This window comes from Apteryx rowi, unplaced genomic scaffold (assembly GCF_003343035.1).
Source record: "Apteryx rowi isolate R43461 unplaced genomic scaffold, aptRow1 scaffold_190, whole genome shotgun sequence".
Taxonomy (NCBI): domain Eukaryota; kingdom Metazoa; phylum Chordata; class Aves; order Apterygiformes; family Apterygidae; genus Apteryx; species Apteryx rowi.
Genome location: NW_020448197.1, coordinates 305234 through 323958, shown reverse-complemented (window position 1 = coordinate 323958; position 18725 = coordinate 305234). Strand labels below are relative to the sequence as shown.

Genomic DNA, 18725 nt, shown 5'->3' with positions numbered 1-18725 from the left:
GCAGGTCGTTATGTTGCCCCAGTCTCTGTCTTTTGGGTTGCCTTGAAGGAGTCGAGTGCAAGTTCCTTACGTCTCTGAATGTGGATGTGGAGTGGAGCATAGCAAGAGTGGTTGCCATCCTAAGCTGTTTATAACTTTCCAAGCACAGAAGTTGATAACTGTGATGTCAGGACTTACTGATCAGCCCCAAAAGCTGTTTATAAAGCAAAATTGTTCTGATACCAGTATCTACTGGCTGCATGTGCTTTTCACTGGATCTCCTGGGATTTCTTCAGTGACGTTTTTCTATCTGTTGAAACCGAAACTTTTGAGAGAGGCACCATTTTCAGCAGTGCTTTGATGGGAAAGGTCATCCATGGGATGAGGCTGCTGGTCAAACCAGGAGGAGAGATATCGGCAGGGAAATATGGCAAGGATGCGTTTAAGTTTTTTTTGCAGTAAATGTGTAATGGCAAAATGAGGCAGCTCGTACAGATGTTTCAGAATCTCCATCCCAGAAAGTCCTTGCTTTTTTTTGGTTAGGGTACTATGTCAGCTGAGGGAGAAACCTCGTCCCTTTCCTGGGCAATATAGTTTCATTTTGATGGGGAATGGGAATTATTTTAATCTCAGTACTTTACACCATTACAAAACTCTTTTATTTTCATTCAGCCGTGCTTCACTTGTTTGTTCGTCACCGACTTCTGGTCTGAAAAGCATCTTACTTGTCAATGGCAGAAAGGAATGTGATTCAAAACAAATTTCTGATCTGCATTTAACTTCCAAACATGCATCCTGGTCTTGGATCCTTGCAGGATGGATTTGACAAAATTAGGGCTTAGAGGTGGAGAAGAATGAGGCTACTGGTTTTTCGCTTGGGCGGAAGGAGCCCTTCTGTGCATACGCCCTCCCTCCCCAGCAGTTTTGGGGGGTCGATTTGTTTGATTGCTTTTTCCTTCCTTAAGTAGTTTTTGAATTTGGGCACTTTGGAGGTTCTCAGGAAAGCACCAGTCAGATTTGCCAGTTGTACCAGATCGTCACTTCAGCTGGTACTCTGTAGGTCCTTGAAGTGGAATAAAGTTGAGCTCCGTCAGCTGCATCCCCTGACCTGGAAATAATCAATACAACAGGCTGAAATGCAGCTAAAAAGTCTCAAAGCTGCTGTGGATGGTGAGGAAGGTGCAGCCCAGGAAATGAATGTTTTTCTTAAAAATTCTTTGAGCTCAGTATCAGTCATTTTGGGGATTTCTTTTGGGGGAAGGGAAAGCAAACTTTTATAGTAGAATCTGGGTGTCACTTCAGTCTCTTTTTAGACGTGGCCTCCTGCTTCTGCTTGGTTTGTGTTTGGCCTTCTGAGCTTGTCTTATTGCTCCCCTTAAGAGCAGAATTAGTGGTGTGTGCATTTCAAAGCAGGTTGGTTGTGCGCCGTGGTGCCTGGGCATCGCAGCCGTGTGCAGATAAAGGTGGTAGCACCCAGAGGTATCGCCCCAGGGTGCGCGATACCTGAGACACGGGTATCTGAGAGATGGGTGCATCCCACTTTCTGATGGTATGAAAGGTCTCTGCCCAAGTTATGGGGATATAAAGAGTTAAAAATGGTTTTCCCTGACCAAAGCTCATAAGTCTAAGTGTGTGTGACTGCGACTGTTATTTTTATGTGGTTTCTGGGGAAGGCCATGCCTTTTATTTTTTTTTTAATTTTGCTAAGAGCCGCTGCAGAGCGCTGCGTGCCGCCATCAAAGCTACCCTAATCTCCCGGCCGCTCCGGTGCCGTGTTTGGGAGGGGGGCGTGTGCGTGACCTGCTTCTCGGGGGCTGCTCTGCTGTTTGTCCATGTGGCAATTCCTCTCCTCCCACCCCTTCCTCCGGGCTTGGCGCTGAGCTAATCTGACCCGGTGCGCGGGGAGGAAATTCCCCACCCCCGGGCCGTAGCGGCCGTGCCGTGCCGTGCCGTGCCGAGGCCTCGGCGCTCGGCGCAGCCAATGAGCGGCTCCCGGGAAGCGGCGCCGCGCGGGGCCGCGGGCGCCCGCCGCCGGCTGCGCTATGCTCGATGCAGGGCTCGTTTCCTGTTTCTATTCCGGGCGCGAGCCGCGCAGCTCCGCTTCCTGCCTCGCCGCGTTGCGCCGATCCCCCTCGCCGGAGCCTTTCGTTGGCTTAGGAGCGGTTTCGGCGGCAGGCTCAGCCGAAAGGCGGCGCGGGGAGGTGGGCGGCACGGGCGATGGGGGCCGAAAGCCGGGCGCTGGCCTTCCCCGCTGCCGCCCGGGTTGAGGCCCCGCTCGAGCGACTAGGCGGGCCAGTGCCGAATCCGGAAATTGCTGTAGGCCGAGCGGTTGTGATCTTGGATCCCGGACAATAGTCTGGGCTCAGTCACGCGCGTCCCCTGAACTGATGCCGCCTGAAAATACATAGCCGTTAGTTTACACCGTAACGGGGAAAGCGGGCGCCCGGCGGGGCGACCCTGTGCTTTATAACGACCCTCTCGAGCCGCTTGGCACCGTCAGCCGGGGAAGTCGGGTTTTCACTTCCTTTTCGCTGCTGAGTGGGTGGCACTGGAGACTCGTGCGGGAGCCTCCGTGGCCCTGTTGCAAGCACTGACGTCGCCCCCCCCGCCCTTTCCGTCAAACTGAGCCCTGCCGGAGCCCCCGCTGCTGCTGGGGCTCCGCGCCGGCTCAGCCCGTGTCCGCTGCGCAGAGCGGCCCGAGGGAGAAAGGACGGGGCTGACGTTTGGCGTTTTGAACGCCACGCACCTGAGCTCTCGGTTTGCAGAAGTCTTTTTCCTGCCCATGCCGTTTTGGCGTTCCGGATCGACTCGTCTCGGAGGCGTGCGCAAACACCGCGCAGGAAGCAGCCCTGCGCGGCTCGCGAACGCGGGCATGGCCCAGGCCCAGGGCTGGCTGCGCCGGCCCTTCCTGCAGCGGCGAGCGCTGCTTCGATGGGCTGTTGCCATGTCTGTGTGGGTACAAGGCTTGGAGGAGGAGTTGTGTAGTTGTTATTTTTTTTAAACTGAGTCTTACCTGGGAAAATAGAAACTCTGCTTACCTCTCCTTGTGCACGCTTGCTGCTCCAAGCTACTGCGAGAGGAGAATCTCCTTGACTTTTTAAGTGCGTCCTCAGCTCCTCGGCCCCATCCAGGCCAGCGGTACCTGAGCGCGGGTACGTTGCGTAGGACAGATGTGTGCATGAAAGAGGCCTTTCTACAGAGCCCCGGCTGGCCGTGTCCGAGGGCTCGGCAGCCGCCCTTCCAGCCACTCCGTCGCTGCCTGCCCGCAGGTACGGTGGCTTTCAGGACGGGGCTGCCAGCTTTCAACGGGCTCCTCAACAGCCCATTCTCGCGAGGGAGCTGCCAGGTTCATCAGGCTGGCAGATATCTGCTGCCTTTAGAAAGCTTGTTCTCTCCTAAAATCGCTTTCTTCCTTATGCTTCGTTAGAAATTAATTCTGTCATTCTCTTAATTGTTTCAAAGAGGCTGATGATAACACCAAAAGCTGAGTCGTCTTAAAATCCAAAGTACTGGCTTTAACAGGTGCCTTTAACATTTTTTTAAAACTATTTTAAACTCCTGCCTTTGCTGCATTTCTTTGCCCACCCAAGCTCATGTGGTTGGCATGGTGGCATAATCACATGCTGAGATGACTAAATGCTTTGGAGTCTAAATTGAACACATCAGAGATTGGAAAGTGCCTTGCAGAGGAAGCACTGCTGCAGAATTGGAATATCCTTATGGCTGGCAAGAAGAGGGGAGCTTCCTGCTTCTGCCGCGATTGAGCTTTGCCTATGATCTGGGGTTTGTCTTTAGGCTGCAGTAGAAGAACACTTGAAAAACAAAAACCTCTGGGAAAAAACCCAAAAGCTCTTTAAATAAACAGGTTGTGGTCTGTCATCTGAGACCTGTACTAGTTTCTCACTTGCACTTTCCTTCCCAAGGCCTGGTGTCGGACCAGCCTTTCTGATTGATGTGGTCAGCATGTAGGTCTCGCCCTCACCCACCCGAAACACCTTCCAAAAAATCACCGTCGCTGAGAACATCCTTCGCTGCTGTTGAGATAGTGCTGCTCATTGTGCCTGGGGTCATGCATGCTTCTTCCTGCAACTTTTTTAAGGGATCAGTGTTACTATTGAAACTTGAGTTTTTTATCCTTTTGTTTTTTGTTGCTGCTGCTAGATGGCTGGGCCGACTTTAACATTAGCCAGCATCACTAGGCTAGCAAGCAAAACGTAAGCGTTCCCACTGTTACTCTGAATGCTTTCTGTGTTGTATTAATGCTCAGATAAACCTGGGAATACTTTCAGAAGCTGAGCCAGCTCTCAAAGGGTTAAAAGGAAACTACCTTCTGGAGAGTTTTGCTGCTTTATTTCCCAGGGTCCTGCAGAAGAGCTGAGCACCCGCAGCGCCCAGGGTGGGAACGCTGGCCTTCCACGCGGTGGGTTTCCCTTCGGCGACATCTTGCTCTGTGGATGAATCATGTTATTCTTTCCATAGTTCATGCTGCAACTACAGCTTTTGCGTCTCTCCTCTCCGAAGGCAGAGCGAGAATATGAAAATTGCTGGTCTGCTCAGTGTTCGGAGGAGGGGGAAAGGCCCCTTTTTTTCTTTTTTAATTTTATTTGGAGGGGAAGAGAAGGGGGGGTGGCACAGAGTAGGAGCAGTAGATGTGATTAAAGCTCCTGCCGAGCAGATCTGTGGGAGTGGAGTATCGACCTCTGAAAAATCAATGGCTGCTGCAGTAGCAGTGCTGGCTGTTTTGCAAGGGCTCCCATTGCAGGAATGTAGTAAAGCCAGCAGCACTTCCGTCTACCTTCCTTCCTTTTTATTTTGTACCTGCTTTCTGCCAAACGGCCAGACTCACCTAGATTTACTGGGGTGGATTAGAACAGCGGCTTATTTTTGCAATCAGAGTAAAATTTCTTGTGTGACACCGAGCCCCTCCTCCTGCCAGCCTCCTTTCCAAATGCTCTTTTTCCTGCAGTGCAGCTAGAGCCAGCAGCTTCTACCAGTTTGTCTAAAGCCAGCCTGGAAGAATGAGCTTTTCAGCTTCATTTTTGAGCAAGGAAACTGTACAAATCTCTCTTGTATGTTCTGGTCCCCATCTTAGGTTTGTAATTGTCAGCACTGATGCCCGAGAGGAGCTTAAACTCCTCATAAGGGAAGGGAATATGGACTCCATCTAGCAGAGACTGCAGCCTTGATAGTGTTACTGTACTGATATTTGTTTTAGTGGGCTGGTGTTTTTCCCTTGAAGTAGTAAAAGTCTATTACTTACTCCTGCAAGCAATCTTTAAAATAAAGGAAGTAAGTGGCATGTAATAGGACTTAAACATTTTTACACATCCTTAGTTTTGTAATCAGGACCTTAGATTTGTCCCCAGAAGAGCTTGATGCAGAACACAAGAAGTGTCTAGTTTGTAGTTGCTCACATGTGGTCCTTGCTCAGATCAGAGGCTGAATTTTCATGGACATATTTGAGGGGCAAAACCAGTGATTTTGTTACATAATTAAAGTTCTTTGTTCCTTCTGGTCACTGATCTTTATCCTGTTTTGAAGGGTATTTAAGGGAAGAGACCAGGCTATGAACCTGAAGCTTTCACGAAGGCATGGAAGAGGTGCACTGTGCAGACTCATGCTACTATGGTAGTGATTTTTCTTCTAAGCATTCCCTGTTTTTTATGCCAGGAGAAAGTTATCTTCCCCTATTAAACTAAAACAAACTTTTTCCGTGCTTAGGAGAGTAAGATATAAGAGCTATGGCAGTGGCATGGAAAGCTGTACGTGGTCAAGGGGACACCAGCTTGTATTGCTAGACTTTGATAGTATTTCATTAGTTTTTAGTCATCTTGGGTAGCTTGGGAATGTGGTTGAGCATGCTTCCTGCACGTGTATAAACCCAAAATAAATAACAGGTAAACTTACAGCTCAAAAATATGTATTTTTGGTTTCTACCCCACTCCTCCCCCAGGTATGACAGGGTACAGAACAGACAGGAGCAAAGCGTTTGTTAACAGGATCTTTGAGTTCATTTTAAATTCCAGAAATATTCTAGGTTGAGGGAGGTTTTATTGAAGAGAGATTCTGCACGCATCCTTCCTCCTCCCCTTTCTCTTGCCCAGCCTGTACACACACGAAGAACAACGGTCATCCAGAAGGTGTTTTTGGCGCTGTACAGAGCGATCATTCCCCTCTGCACAACACCCAGTCATGGAGCGAGCTGAATGGTGGCTCTCCCTGGGGCAACTTGTGTATTTTTGGGGTAGGAAGGACTTCTGGAAATGTGCTTTGGCTATGGAATAGTTCTGTTCCTTCTCGTGGCAGCCATAGGTCTTTATGTTCCTGCCAAGGACGTTCAGCTAGCCAGCAGCTTCCTAACAAATGCTGAGAGCCCGTGTTTGGTGGGGTTCATGTCTGTGATGGTACGTGCTGATGGTTCACGAAACATGGCAGTGAAATCAAACTGGGGGTGACCCAGGCCTGTGGGAGCGTGGGCCCTTGTCAGGATGCCTCCAGTAAGCTGGAGTTGGTGCCTTTTCAGCTCCGAGACTGAAAAACACAGTTCTCATCGGATTTTTATCTAGTCTCAGGTTCTGTAATTGAGTGGTGCTTTTATTATGGGATGGGAGACCTGTTAAAGCAAAAGGATAAGAAGTCTCTTCAGTTTGTCGACAAGACAAAACTTTGGAGATAGAATATTCTAACTCCTAAAAAAAAATTATGTATAAATTCACTGTCTACTGTAGCTTAAGTTAGGATCCCCAACTCTAACTTTAGTTTTTGTCGGGGAAACAATCCAAAGGGGACACATGGTAAGGAGGAAGGCAGTGGGGGACGAGGGGGAGTTAGGCCCCTGTCCAGACCCTTCTGTCAGTTGTGGAAACCTCAAGCCAGCTTTGCAAGGTGGTTCTGTGCACCTTCAAGCTGTGAAGCAAGTCTTTAAGTCTAGTGTAAGTGGAGCGTGTGAGGTCTCCAGGCCACTTTGTGTGATGAGACCCGTGCTTTGTGAAGCAGAAGATGCAAGATTCGGTTGTCTGGGCTGTAGAAGGAGGAACCAGTCTACACAGCTCCCCAGAATAGCGGGGAGATCCTGGCTTGCCAGTCAGCTGCGTAATTTTTGTGATAGAGTGGATTGAGGCATTTTGGGTGTGGAAATGAAGGGGAAGGAAAGGACAAGCTTGTGGTTTTTGAGTGTTGATAGTTCTTGAATGAGTGGAAAAGCAACTGCAGAGAAAATGAAATTGTAATAGAAAGTCGGTATTGCAATTAGTCAGAAGCAATGAAGAGGCTTTTTCCCTTTCAGAAAGAATCGGGGAAGAAATTCAGCCGTTGTTCTCTGGGTTTGCTTGTACGCGTCTTTATGGAAACAACTGGCTTTACAGAATTTCTAAGCTCCGGCACATGCTCGTCTTCAGCTCATAATTTCCTTGAGTGCTATCTAGTGATCTGATAGTGCCGCCGATCATTACAGCCCGACTGCGCTCCTTCCTCTTCCCCTGCTCTTTCCGTGTGCGCTCGCACCGGAGCTGGGCAGGGGAGTAGGTTGGGAGCCGCCGGCCCCGCTCAGTGGGCACGGGCCGGAGGACCACCCGGGATCTGCCCTCCTCTGGGGTTGTCTTACCTTGATCTTAAGTATTTCTCCTTGTTTCATCTCTGCGTTTGCTTAACAAATGAGCTGGTATCAGATAGTGGAATGGTGGGGCCCTTTTTCGTATAAAAACACCCTTGCTATTTGCAGCCCAAACTGCCCAGCGCCCTTGTGTGGGTCGTGCCAGGACTTGCAGCCCTTTCCCTGAGGCAGCCGAGCTCCCCGGCCCCTCGGTTGGGTACCGGCTTGTGCGATTTCAGGCATGGTTTTGTTGTGGTGTGAAAAGGAGGTGTTAGCTGCCGAGTCCTTGTTTGTCAGCAGCGCTGACAAACCCGTGCTGGCATCGGCGCCGGTTGGGCAACCAGTCGCAGCTGGAACAGTTATCGTTGCAGGGTCCCTGTGGGCTTCCGCTATCAGGTCACATCCCAAAATAACACTGGGCAGTATTTCAAGTGAAGAAACTCAGGCTTTGGGGCTGCAGCCAGCCTGGAGTGTGAGATTCTGTGTGAAATAGTTGGAATCCCTCCAGCGTTTTTGATCTGCATGGCAGATGAGCAATAAAATGCATAAAAAACACATTGGAAACACGTGAGGAAATTCTCCAGACCCTGACGTTTCCTTCAAGTTGGCAGAGTTACTGCTGTTGAGGCTCACCTCCTGTCTCGGCTCCATTGGCTGCGCTTGAGGAGGAGGGAAGGGGAGAGCCCTCCTCGTGCTGCTGCGTCTTTCCAGGTCTCCTCTGATCCTCTGCGGGGGCTAAGCAAACCTCGCTGGCCCTCTCCTCCTTGCGCTTGATCCATAAACCACCAAAGGCAGTAAGGCTCCGTTATTCCAACAAGTTTACTTTTATTTTTAGTTTGTTTTTTTTTCCCAGGACTTCTCTGCTATAGCTGTCCTTAAAGCAGTCTGTAAAAAGATTCCCCCTCCCCAGTTTGTGGTGCACTTCAGTAAATGGAATATCAGAGTTTGAGTGTCCTTTAGGTCTGGTTAAAAAAACGCTCTTGCCTTGATGGTTGGCATCCTGAGAAGATACTGTGATAGGAGGCAAACAGCTCCTTGCTGATTAGCTGCTTGCGCTTTGGCGTTCCAGTCCCTGCTTCTCTCCTTTCCCTCGCAGAAATGGTGCTTTCTGAGAAGTGTACAGAACTGCAGAATTGGAAGCTGAATAACAAACTTAGAAAAATTCCGCTGTGCTGGTGGAGCCTTTCTTTGCCGGGGAATGGCTGTATTGTTGGGATTCATAAAACTTGACAAAGCTTTAGAGATGGAAGTGGCTTCATGAGTTACGTGATTTGTACAGTATTGTCCTGTTTCAGTTCCTGCGCATTGCCCTAACGTCCAAGAAGGGTTTACATGTGATTCATTTTTAACGTCTTTAAACTGCCTGAGAGTCTGATCCGAAGCCTTAAAGCTGGGAGGCCCACTTTTCCGATATGTGAGGTCCATGATGGTATGCTAACAATGCAGAGGGGCCCTCGCTTGCATGTCTGCAGCAGCCCTGTATTAACCCGCCTAATTAAAACTGAATGTTTTTAAATGACTTGCAGTACTTAGGTTAAGCTTTGATGCATAGGCCAGGTCGAAGGCATCAGCTTTAAAGATTTTTATCTAGTTACTTAGGAGTTAATATTCAAACAGTTCTTAACACTGCTTCGTTTCCGTGTTGCAGATATATTCATTGCCTGTCATTACCAAGCCGTATACCCTTATTCTGCCCAGTTCATGTACGAATATTGCTTGTATCATGTAGAAGACAGAGACCTCCTCAGATCCTGGAGACAAACACCCTCTTTTACCTCTTGGAGGTCAGAAGCACGTCCCTTATAGTCCGGATAACGGAAGGAAGTTTTGACATTTCCCCTTGCACACTAGCCCTCTACCTGTCCTTTCATGCCAATATTCTGTCTCACATGTACGTTTGTGTTTCTCCACTGAGCCTAAAGTCGCTCACCTAAGTAGCTCTCTGCTCTGCCCCTCTGGCGTAAAGGTTTAATAGCTCTGAAATGCTGTACTTCGCTCTCCAACACAGGTCTGACAAAGCTGGTGATGGAGGATTTTACAGCTGCAAAGGGGTTTTGGCCTCCAACTTTGTTTCTCTCAGAATGAAAATGGAGTGTTTGGATGCATATGGTGATTCAGCCTAAAAGTAGCTTAAAGTATTTCAGGAGAATGCCAGCAGACATTAGAAATAGTTTTAGGTTGGACTGAATTGGCTTCTGGACATTGTGAACCCCTCTGACTATGCACAGCTTACACCAAGGGCTGAAGTTAGGTGTGATTAATCTCCCTCTTAAATAGCAGTTACAGAGGGGAAAGGAGCTTTTTGCTCTTTGTTGTTTGTGTTGGTTGATGTTTTTTAATGCAAAATGTTGGAAATACTGTCCCTTTACTCCCACTTCAGATGGCTTTGCAGTACAAATGTGGGTTTTGTCAAAGTTGTCTGCAGAAAAAGAAACAAGTAGCTAGCAATGCTTTTGATGTTACAATAGGAAGGTAATGCAAATTGCAAGTTCTCATAGACATTATTTTTAGGCTTTTTCTGCAAATTTGTAGCTTTCATTGAAATAAAACAAAGCTTTTTTTTTTCAGGAAGATAATACTGCAGCAGTAAGCAGATATACCTCTGAGACTGTCTTGCAGGAATTGATCTGCCAAACAAGCAGTAATGGCAGGGGAGGAAGGACATACTATGCACTAAGTCATCCCACTAAGGGTCTGGCGTTTGCAGCTCAAACGTAGCATTTGCCAGCATTTGTTAGAAGCACTTTGACCAAATTCTACTGTTCAAATAGTCAAGGTTGCACTACTGCAACAGACATCTGCGTGCTGTCCAGCCGATACCCAACTCTCCCATTTGCTTGTCCTTTTGAATGTCACCATCTATCCAACGAGTGTGATGAGGTGGCTGGATATCTGCTGGGGCTTTTTTATTCTTATATTACTCCAATTTTCCACTTCCTAAGAGGTGGTGAAGTACTGCTCTCCGGCCGAGATGCTGGGACATGCTGTCAGAGCCTTTTCACACATCACCTGGCAGACAGGTCTTACAGAGTGATAGGGCTCTTGCTTGCTTCTGAAGACCGATAACTTTGCAGTATCTTGTGTCTGAGGTCCTTCCGTGTTGCACAGAGCTGGGAAAGTGTTATCTGAACTGCTGCTAAACAAGAAATCATCCAGCCAGTGTAAATGAGACCAGAGCGCCCAAGTTATTTATCAGTTGGCTTAGCCTTTCTGCATGGTGTTTGAAATGAGGTTGGCTCTGCTCGGGCTGGTCAGCTGAATCCTGTTCAGATCTGAAATGACTTCAGGGCACAGGCCAGAGCACTTCTCATCCAGGGTTGATTGCTCTGACAGACTTGCAAAGGGTAGGTGAAGTCCGGGTGAGCTTGGGTCTGCCACTTCTTCACCTGCTGCGATCCTTTGAATCTCTGGCAGAGATTTTATCTAATCACTGGAATAGTTACGACTTCCCGGTGTTCTGTTCAAATGTGCCACCGCTGCCTATTCATCTTTCTTGGTCTTGGTCTGTAACTCATTCATTTACTCCAGGCCAAGTCTGAATAGATGATGCACCTTATTATCAAACAGCCAGTACAGTTGCATATGTTGGGTTTGAATGACATCTGCTCGGAAGCGTCCCCATTTCACCGACTTGCCGACGGATTTTTTTGGTGTTGTAGTTTTGTGGCTACTGTTGTGGCAATTGGAGATTTCAGCTCTCTTAAACAGGCTTTTCATGCTCCTCTTTTTTAGGGTGGATACATGCGCTAGGAAAGGTGTTTTCTAGCCTTACCTTCAAAAGCTGAAGTTTAAAAGCTGACATTGTAATCGCTAGTTTTTGCTATCTCTGAAGGAGGAGCAGTGGGAACCCTGAAAAATGTTTTACAGTTTTCTTTTAAATCTCTGTATTTATTTTGTTTTTATCCATCTCAAGTGAGTAGCTTCCCAGCTCATCTGAGGTTTATGAATTAATTACAGGGAGACAGGAGTTCTCTGCCTTTCAAAGGCCAAGCCACATTTCTCTTCCAAGTCGTGATCACGTGGACCATCTCCCCGATTTGCAGTTTCACGTGTATCGTTGATGCATTCTTTAATTTCTAGCCTCTAAACTGAATTAAAAGAAACAAATAAGAGAATTGGCCAGTTGTCTGGACCATCAGCAAGCACTCAGCAAACCAGCTAGGGAACTCTTGGGTTCAGGAACAAGCAGCAGGATAAGACGCATTTGGCAGTTACCTCAGCCGGTGCAGCAGCTTTGTAGCTGACAATAACATGAACCGGGTTCATTGATTTCTATTTGTAGTAAGCCTAAGGGGGAAACGCACTCTTTCATGGTGGTAGATGAGGGAACAATCCCATGTCTCTTTATTTTTGCCTGATCTGTTTCTCTGTGTATTGCAGGACCTGTCTGGTTCAATAGATGATCTGCCCATGGGTACAGAAGGAGCCCTGAGTCCTGGAGTAAGCACATCAGGGATTTCCAGCAGTCAAGGAGAGCAGAGTAACCCAGCTCAGTCTCCTTTCTCTCCACATACCTCTCCTCACCTGCCAGGCATCAGAGGACCCTCCCCGTCCCCTGTTGGATCTCCTGCTAGTGTTGCTCAGTCCCGCTCTGGTCCACTTTCACCTGCTGCAGTACCAGGTAATGCTATTTGACATGTGTCAATCCTTTGATGCAACTGCCTCATGCAGCTGAAAAGTGAATTAAAATAGCCAGTGAGGAGAATTGGCCAGTGACAGTATTACGTGGTCATCGAGATCTTGTGATTTCATTTTGTTTGTTTTAAAACACAGCCGTAAAGCATGCAGTAAGAAGGGTGGGCTGGCTAGCAAACCAACAGCATCGTTTTTCCAAGGTTTAATAAGGAAATATTAATGTGACTGATCTTCCCCTTGCTGTTGTTTTCCCTTGCTGGGGCAGACATGCCATTCTCTTGAAAATGTTCGTAGTTCTGGTATTTAATACTCTTGCATCCTGGATTTTTTGGCATGCAGGGTTTTTTTCTGACTAACCACCCTCCTTTCTGTTGCATAGGCAATCAGATGCCACCCCGACCGCCTAGCGGCCAGTCGGACAGTATCATGCATCCTTCCATGAACCAGTCAAGCATAGCGCAAGATCGAGGTGTGTGACATGAATTAAAAGATTTAACTAAAAGAGCCATAAAGAGTTTGTAAAGCTAGATATGTAATTAAAAAATACCTGGCTTGATGGCATGGATTCTGTGGTGATATAGTGCTAAAAAAAGCTGCCCCAGCTTTAGAAGCTGCGAGTGTTTCAGGCACATTGCAGGAAATTCAGCTGTTGGCCATCCTTTAGCCTCTTTAATGTTTCATCCAAGCTAGTGGTTTGACTTGTAAGGTGTTTTCTCTGGCTTTTGAAACACGTTTCTGTGCATGTTGCTTGTCCAAGGTCCATGACCTTATACTTCAAAATGAGGGCTGCTTGCAATGATATTGTGTGCCTTTGCCCCATAAGAGAATAAAGTGTGTGGGGGGACATGTATAATTTCAGCTTTTATGGCTGAAAGTATATAGTTGTCACCTTTCCAAAAAAAGTAAAAAATAAAAATAAAAAAATAAGGATTTGCTGAGTTGTTTTGTCTACTCCTGTGACAGTAGTTTTTCCCTGGTAAAAACAGGAATTTGAGTATATTGTCCTGATGGAGAACATGAGCTCCTTGCTAGCAACTGTTGTAAAATCTGTCGAGGCTGTTGCTGGAAGGATTTTGTTAGTGGGTCCTGGAGACTGCTGTTACATAAGAACGTGTGTCCAGTGGCACCTCTGAATAGCTGCACTAATAATTGTCTGCTCCTCTCTCTGGTGCCCAGGTTACATGCAGAGGAATCCTCAGATGCCCCAGTACAGCTCGCCCCAGCCCGGCTCAGCCTTATCTCCCCGTCAGTCTTCTGGAGGACAGATGCACGCTGGAATGGGGCCGTACCAGCAGAACTCCATGGGGAGCTACGGACCCCAGAGCGGGCAGTACGGACCTCAAGGTGAGGCGCAGCGAGCTCCTCAAGGTGGCAACTGAGCTCAGAAATGCACAAGACCTGTGTCTACTGTAATATCTCTTGTCTTTGATAAACTGTGTGTGTTTGTCTCCTCTTAATGCGTGGGTAATGCAAAACAATACACTCCTTATAAGCTGGAAGGAACAGTGCTTTGTGTATCATGTTCGAGATTGATGAAATATGCTGCTTTCAGAGCTAGTTGCACTTCTAAATGCAGGATCCTTCCTCCTGGTTTAAAAAGATGTAGGTACTGCCTCCAGTGCAGTGGAGAAGAAGATCCAGTCCTCTTTAGAGAGGAAGAAGTTTGATAGTGTTACGTGTTTTGGAAAGGGTTAAGTGAATTTTCTGCATCCTGTCCTGGATCATTTAGCTCACTTTGCTCTGTTGAGGTTTGGGAGAGTTTCAGGCAGCTTTTGAATCGATGTTGTTACTTGGCTGTGTCAAAACACATTTTATGTGGCTTATATCCAAATGCTTTGACTTTTTGTTGAGGTGTTAACACTCCCCCTCATCTCTGTTAGTGATCTTTAAATATTTGCTGATTGAAGATTTTTATAGTGATTCATAAACTAACTAGTTGAATGATGTTGTCTTCCCCCCTCTTTTTATCTCCTTAGGAGGTTATCCCAGGCAGCCAAACTACAATGCTATGTCCAATGCCAACTACCCCAGTCCAGGAATGGGAGGAAACATGAACCCGATGGGAGCAGGGAGCCAGATGCATGGGCAGACTGGTGTGCCACCATACAGTGGGCTTCCCCCAGGGAGGATGAGCCATGCGACCATGGGGAACAGACCTTATGGACCTAACATGGCGAATATGCCTCCTCAGGTGGGCACAGGGATGTGCCCCCCACCAGGTGGCATGAACCGCAAAGCACAAGAGGCGGCTGCTGCCGCTATGCATGTTGCTGCCAACTCCATCCAGACCAGGTAAGGAATGAGATTTCCTTTGGACTCTGTTAGGTCCCTTCCCCGTGTCGTATCTGTGGGTTTTAAAGCTGTGGATGAAATAACCCAGAGGTGGGGGAATCCTGAATATATATGCCCTTGGAGGCATATTCATCAATCTCAAGTGTTACAAAAGAAAAAGAATAAAACTTGGATGAGCAGTGTTTTTGAATATGCCGTCAATGACATGCTTAGGGAATTTTCAATATTCGTAAGAGAAATCTGTTTAACTTGGATATCCCTTCAGTTGTTTTGGCTTTCTGGTCTACTTCGTTGGATCAGTGACTTACAAGATGCTGTGTGTGTGGTAGAGCCCATAAATCTAGCAGACAGCCATCCAGCTGCATTTGTCTCAACCAAGGCATTGCTCGTCCAGTGTAATGAACTTTTTCCTTTTAGGGTCTTAATAAGCAGCTATGAAATGAGAGCTGGAATTCAGCACTAAATTTTGCAGCTATGTTCTGTGGTTTTTGTTTTTTTTTTTTTTTTAATTCTACATTTCAGAGTAGGTATATGTTGCCTATCAGAATGCCATGAGAGCCATGAACTTGCTTATAAATCGGGTTCCCCCAGTAAAGCTGTTAGATTTGGATGTATTTGTGGTCTGTCTGGGCATTGTGCTCTTTATGCTGGCTTGTCTTAAGGGGCTTTTTTTTTTCTGCTCAGTTCACTGCCTGATGTTACCTATGATTGCTAAGAGGTCAAGTTCCCAAACGCCAATAAAGGCATCAAAGTTGCCCCTTTGAATAACAAGCTTCAGTGACAGTTGTGTACAAAGTTGCCTGATACATACATGTAAAGCTATGTAGCTTATATGGGTAACAAGGAGAAAAGAAAGAAGAATCATTAAATTTTGCTGGGACACTGCCCTGCCCATCTATACAAATAGTATATTTTCACTTAAATGCGAAGAGCTGCAAAATTTGCAGATCTGTTGTTCCCTGTATAGGTGACTTAACAGCTGAAATGAAGTTCAGCTTGGGGATGCAGTAGACCAAGATAAAGGGTGAAAATGTTCAGAACTGAAGTCCCTCTTTCAAAATGGTTTACATCTCCTTTTCTTTTGAGAGTGAGGCTTGGGGTCTAGAGTAGTTAAGCTTTACAGGAGCGCCTGATCTTTGGTAAGTTCTGGTGGAAGGGTGATCTGGAGAAAGTCACTTCTCTACTTCTTCTGCAGAAGGTCTCTTTTAGCAAACCTTTTTCGGTAGAAGATAAGATGTTAGTGTTTAATATTTGGAATAAAAGTCTGTTTGTTCCTGTCCTTTAGGCCTCCTGGTTATCCCAACATGAACCAAGGGGGGATGATGGGGACTGGACCTCCTTACGGACAGGGAATTAACAGTATGGCTGGCATGATAAACCCCCAGGGCCCACCCTATCCGATGGGTGGCAATATGGCCAACAACTCTGCAGGTAAGCCTCACTGGTTGTTGGGAGTTGCACTGATTTCATGGTACTAGATTAAAATCAGTGTTAAAGCTTCTGTTTAACTTCCTAGGGATGGCAGCAAGTCCTGAAATGATGGGTCTTGGGGATGCCAAGTTAACACCTGCTACTAAAATGAACAATAAAGCAGATGGGACGCCAAAAGCAGAATCAAAGTCAAAGGTAAAATGTTTTGGTTTTCTGATTTTTTTTTTTTTTTTTTTTTTTTTTTTTTTTTTAAACTGACTCCCATCTTCCCCAGTGTCCAGGGAAATAAAACTGTCATGTGTTAACTTGGGTTGAACATGGTATCTATCTAGTGAGTGTGTTTCCTGAGAGAAACCTTATTTGATTTGCCTTTCTTACCCTGAACAGACTTCTCATTAGCATGGTTGTCCTTGTAATATGTGATCTGACTGCTACTTGCAACCATGGCTCTTGCTCAAGAGTGTAGCGAGTGAGTTGGATATCCTCTTTTGGGATGTGTTATGCTTTGGAGCATAATTAAAGAAATAAGTGTCTCAAAATGTATGTGTAAGTGTGTTTTAGAGTAGGCTCTGGCTATATTTGCAATGTATTACTCCTGTTTAAAAACCACTAAATATCAACATATGTTAATAAAGGCACTGTTCAGGAGCCTGTATTTGTGATGTGTAGTACAAACCCATAAGAAGATCATCTCTTCCCAAGGAGATACTTTGGTCTCCCCATCCAAATCTGAGTGTAGATATCACATTCCCCTTTCCTGCCATGGGTGCACACACCTTGGTTCTCAGGGAGGTACCATCTACTTGTTATTATATGTTCTGCTGTATTTGAATCCTGTATGGGGCCGGTGATGCAGGAACAGCTACACCTGAATTCTCTACAGATGCCATCAGGGCACACTTCTTCCTTTTGGGTTTCAGTCTCTCACTGCAAGGTTAAAATTCCTTCAGCTCTCAGAGATGTTTGACCTTTAAGGGCAGGAATAGTTACCGTGGGACATAAGCTAGACCCCAGGACTGTGGTGTCTCATTGGTAGAGCCATGCTCCCTGGCTCTGTGGTAGGCACAGCGTTATTCAGTGTTGTGCTCCTGCATCATGACAGTTAGTCTGTCTGTGCTGTTACCTGTCGCTGGGGGGTTTATCAATATGTTGCAACTAACGCAGTGCTGTTATGCAAATTCATTGCAAGATGGCTGTCTTGAATGCTTGGCAGCACGTTGGCATTTTGTGTGAGGGTGTATCAATACGCACAGGGCTCATTTTCTGCTCTGCACCCAGTGTTTTCCCTGACACTTAGTGCCCAGTGTTGTCTTCTAGCCCAGCATCACTCTGTACCTAGTGTTGTCCACATTCACATTAACATTAGGAGGTTCCAGTTCCTTGTATACACTCAGCTTTTGGGCATGTTAGCACCCTTCTTAAAGTCTGTATTAGAAGACTTCGGGTCCCTCTTCCCTGCCTTTCACCTATGAAGAAAAAGCTGGAAGCAAAAAGGGTTTGGAGTTGCCAGTGATTAGATTAGGAAAGCATGATTATACTTAAACGAATGAATACGTCCATGGTTATGTAGCTGACCACAGTATATTTGGAGATCGTGTTAGATCTCAGGTGTTGCCCCATGTGCTGAGCCTTGTGGATAGAACACCCAGATCCTAGAAAAAAACTTCTGTAAATCTGGCCTGAGCTGACCATGGTGTGCCCTGGAGAGGTGTAAAAGCTAGAATCAAAAGCATGAGCCATGCGAGCCATTGAATGAGGAGACCCTGCCATCCTTTACAGAGACCCATAAGCCATCAGGAAGGCTGGGAAAGGGACTTTTCTGTTGTTCACATGTCCTCTTCTGTTGAGGACTCAGGAATTCAGGTCTCCATCTAGAATTTCTAACAGATGCCTGATACACCTTGAGAAGTGGTCCACATCTCTAAATACCTGGGCATCTGTCATCCAGGGGCTGCTGCGACCTGCAGGAGATTTGTGGCGTATGTTGGCATCTCCTCTAATGTTTGAGCCGGCTGGGAGGAAGTGCCATTCTTCCCCTGTCCATCTCCAGGAATTTGTATGTTCTCATTTTATTCCTGGGTCAGTCTTGCCTTTACTAACTGGGGAGAAGGTACCTGAACAGATGCATCTTCTGAGTCAGCATTTTTTGAGCCTCCAGATGCTATTCATAGCTAATTACAGACTGCGGCTTGAATCAGAAGTGGTCTCGGAAAGGTAAAGACCATCTAGTCGAAGTGCTAGGTGTAAGGAGATTCAACATGACCTGCCCTTGATGTGTCCAGCCCAATGGGCTGTGCTCGGGCTGTGCCAGTGGTTCCAAGAGGTTCTTCAGGATTTGTCAGGAAGATTCAAACAACTGAAGATTCATCAACTCTTCAGTTCAGAAAAGAAGGAAAGCCCTTTCCTCCCAGGGCTTCCAGGAGTGTTTCCTAGCCCTTTGGGAGTAATCAGACTCAACTGCAAAACAACTTTGTGGTTTTAGGAATTATCACCCATCATGATGAAACTGCCAAAAGAAGTATAAACAAACCTGGGTTTGTTTCTGGTTCAGGCTCAGAATTAGTCAGTTATCCCCTCTCAGCTGGGAGGTGGTAAACTAGAGTGCTGCAGTTGTTTCACAAACAAACCTCTTACTAATTCCTGTATTAAAGCCAGAAGAAGGAAGCAAACAAGTTCTTCAAGGAGTATTTTTCTTTGTGATACTGTTACGGTTTCAAAAGTACCTCCAAAAAAGCCATTTCTAACCCTGAGCCCTTAGTCTCCTTTTCTGCTACCTGAAGGAAAATACACACTCTGC

At 46.6% G+C, this 18725-nt stretch overlaps 1 protein-coding gene across 4 annotated transcripts in view; it reads left to right on the top strand.

The window, feature by feature from the left end:
* Window positions 1–18725, top strand: part of ARID1A (AT-rich interaction domain 1A) — a 62250-nt gene that overhangs the window by 28473 nt on the left and 15052 nt on the right. For all 4 annotated transcript variants that reach the window (XM_026062511.1, XM_026062509.1, XM_026062510.1 and 1 more), the window contains 6 exons: window positions 11951–12191; window positions 12585–12674; window positions 13382–13549; window positions 14182–14497; window positions 15783–15928; window positions 16014–16123. In XM_026062511.1, coding sequence (XP_025918296.1) covers window positions 11951–12191; window positions 12585–12674; window positions 13382–13549; window positions 14182–14497; window positions 15783–15928; window positions 16014–16123 — 1071 coding nt within the window. The remainder of the gene's footprint in view (window positions 1–11950; window positions 12192–12584; window positions 12675–13381; window positions 13550–14181; window positions 14498–15782; window positions 15929–16013; window positions 16124–18725) is intronic.